This window comes from Aplysia californica, unplaced genomic scaffold, assembly GCF_000002075.1.
Source record: "Aplysia californica isolate F4 #8 unplaced genomic scaffold, AplCal3.0 scaffold00182, whole genome shotgun sequence".
Taxonomy (NCBI): domain Eukaryota; kingdom Metazoa; phylum Mollusca; class Gastropoda; order Aplysiida; family Aplysiidae; genus Aplysia; species Aplysia californica.
This window is the reverse complement of record NW_004797452.1, coordinates 406,289-409,543: the sequence shown is the minus strand read 5'-3', so window position 1 is coordinate 409,543 and position 3,255 is coordinate 406,289. Positions and strand designations below refer to the sequence as shown.

The 3,255-nt window shown below is 43.1% G+C and overlaps 1 protein-coding gene across 1 annotated transcript in view; it reads right to left on the bottom strand.

Moving 5' to 3' along the window:
- Window positions 1–3,255, bottom strand: part of LOC100533328 (PKG) — a gene marked incomplete in the record, with an annotated part of 183,988 nt that overhangs the window by 3,917 nt on the left and 176,816 nt on the right. The window contains 1 exon segment of the mRNA NM_001204625.1: window positions 65–228. Coding sequence (NP_001191554.1) covers window positions 65–228 — 164 coding nt within the window.

Genomic DNA, 3,255 nt, shown 5'->3' with positions numbered 1-3,255 from the left:
GCAGACACACAGACAGACAGACAGACAAACAGACATAGATCAGGCCAAACAACAACAGACTTACGTTCCATTGAGCAGCTCATACATGAGGATACCCAGCGACCAGTAGTCGGCCGAGTGGTCGTGGCCCTTGTTGAGAATGATCTCCGGAGCGACGTACTCCGGCGTGCCGCAGAATGTCCACGTCTTCTTCCCCACGCCGATCTTCTTGGCGAACCCGAAGTCCACCTAGCAAATACAAGGGTAGTTTAGTTTTGGTAGAGGTTTCACGGCGCTCGCAACTGCATAAGGTCTTATGAGCGCCAAGATGTGGATGTCAACAGAGGAGTCCTTGCAGGGAATCAGGCTTACTCTGCTCACCTCTCTAGCTTCAACAGCACAAAGTCTGCCTCGACTATCAAGGCACCACGGAAATAGCGGGTCACAAACATACAAAAGAATTAGAGGAAGAATGACGATAATAAGGATTAGGAAAGAAAAAGCAGCAGTTCCCTGTTGCAGTTCAGGCACAGCATGAGCATGGCATTGATGAATCAGCCCACTTACAATTACAATTCCACTGTGCATAAGAACTCGAGATGTTAATGCCCCCCCCCCACTTTGGGAATGTCATAAAGACACTTCAGTAAGTAGCACCGCCCCGGGGGGTGACAGAAGGGTAGATGTTTCAGCTCGGTCAGAATTTTTGTTTGTTTGTTTGTTTGTTTGAGTAAAGAGAAGCTTTTAGTTTTAGTAAGAGTTTTACGGCACTTGCAACACAATAAGGTCATATAAGTGCCGATGATTAGAGGTGTTACAAGAGAGTAACAAACACAAAACAGAAGGAGGGGAGATAAAGAAGAGATAGATTTCTGATAAGAAAGAAGGAGCAAACAACACCAGAGCACCCGCCAACCACCCACTTTGTTTGTTTGTTTGTTTGAGTAAAGAGAAGCTTTTAGTTTTAGTAAGAGTTTTACGGCACTTGCAAACACAATAAGGTCATTTAAGTGCCGAATTTTTGAGGTGTTACAAAAGAGTAACAAACACAAAAAAAGAAGAAGGAGAAATCAGGACAATAGGTGTTTGATAGGAAAGAAGAAGCAAACCACACCAGAGCACCCGCCAACCACCCACAAAGAGAAGCATAATAATATCGGCTTAATAATGGTAATTTAGCGCTGGTCAAAAAGTAAGACAGACAGAAACAATAGAGAGGGAAAGTAAAGAAGTAGGACCTGCCAGTGGCGCCCTTCAACCACCCGCGGAAAGAGTTTTACGGCGCTCGCAACTACATACGGTCATATGAGCGCTGAATGGTAGATAATGAAATAGATAATGAGACATATTATAACAAAATAGATAATAAGAATTTTATAAATCTCCACATCGTTTGAGTTTGAGGAAAGAAAAGCACATCGACACAATAATGGCCATTTAGTGCAGGGAAAAAGTACAGTACTATCAGTGGCATTCTCCAAACCATCCGCTTGGATAATGAAATATTACGCGAGATATTATAATAACATAGATGAGATAAGACGAAATAAATGGTGAATGGGATAAGTTTAACTCTCCCATCAACACTATAAGGTTATTTAAGAGGCGGGACTTAAGAGTTTAACGTGTCTCTCCGAAAGGACCGAGACAAATGGGACATACGGGTTAAGTGCCTTTCCCAAGGACACAACGTCGGACCGAGCTGAGGCGCGAGCCCCCGATCCCGGAATCTCACAATCCATTAAGCTAACCACGCTGCAGAGATAAGATAAAATAAGATAGCAATTTATTGATCTCCACAAAGGGAAATTTGCTGCGGCTTGCTTAAAACCTACACACGCATGCACTCGAAAACAATTTCCCCCCTTCCCTTCCTTCTCTCTCTGTGTGTCTGTTTGTCTGTCTATCTGTCTGCCTGTCTCTCCCTACCTCCCTCCCTCTCTCCCTCACTCACTCACTCATTCACTCACTCACTCACTCACTCGCTCACCCACTCACACACACACACACACACACACACACACACACACACACACACACACACACACACACACACACACACACACACACACACACCCCCACACACCCCCACACACACACAAATAGACCCTGGATGGTTATTGGATGGGGTTCTTGTAAGATAGACACAAAATACCAAATTTGACATCTCCGCATATGAAATATAATTGTATTATACATGGATGGCTGGTGCCTCTATAAATAAATCATTAATGGTCAAGGTCAAGGTTATTGTATTCTCTGTTTTCCTAAACACATAGACAAGGAACGGTGCACTTTCATTGCACACGATGTTGTCAGCTAAACCATCAAACATAGCGTCGGCCCGTTAGTTTTAGTTTTACTTCTACGGCACTTGCAACACAATTAGGTCATTTAAATACTGAAGATTAGAAGTTACAGGAGAGTAACTTACACACAAAAAAAGGAAGAGAGATAATGACGATAGATGTTTGATAGCAAAGAAGGAACAAACCACCAGAGCACCCACCAACCACCCGCCCCAGAAGAATTTCTCCTGATCATTAGCTCGTTTTCGCTTTATCGTATTTTATCTGAAGGTTTCAGGAAATACTGTATTGTTGTTTTAAGTAAAACCGTTCAATCATTTGTCTTAAATGCCCGCTGTAGCATCCACAGCTAAAGGCAGACGGACATCCCATAATTTCTCGCCCCATGCGTCACGGATTACATAACATTATTGGAACAACCAATCAGCGTTGGGGGAGAGCAAACCCGGTAATACCTAACCAATGGCTTTCGACGTTCATATTTCGTTGGCGCTAATAAGTAATTATTATCATTAGTCGCCCGTCGACTTGCTGATCACATTTTCCCTGCCCGCTAATTCTTGTTTACAATACCTAGGTGTAGAATAATCCAGTACATAACCGCATCTACCAAGCAACACCTGCTATTTTGTACTCTAAGTAGTTACTCTTTGGCTCTGTTTCAGGGGTAAATAAAAAAAAAAAAGTGCATTTCGAATGCGCTTGAAAAAGAGAATCTGAACGGCCGCCGAGTTTGCATAATTTGGTGGTTCCGGTCCAGAGCTGAAAGAATGAACTGTCGGAGGTGGGGAAGAAGCATCGATGTAGTACGGGAATGTACTAAGGCTAATGTGGGGACCAGATATCCTGAAATAATCGTTTTAAGAGAGATGTGTGAGAGCGGTAGGAAAAAAAAGGGAGAGAGAGAGATAGAGAGAGATAGAGAGAGATAGAGAGAGAGAGAGAGATAGATAGATAGATAGAGAGA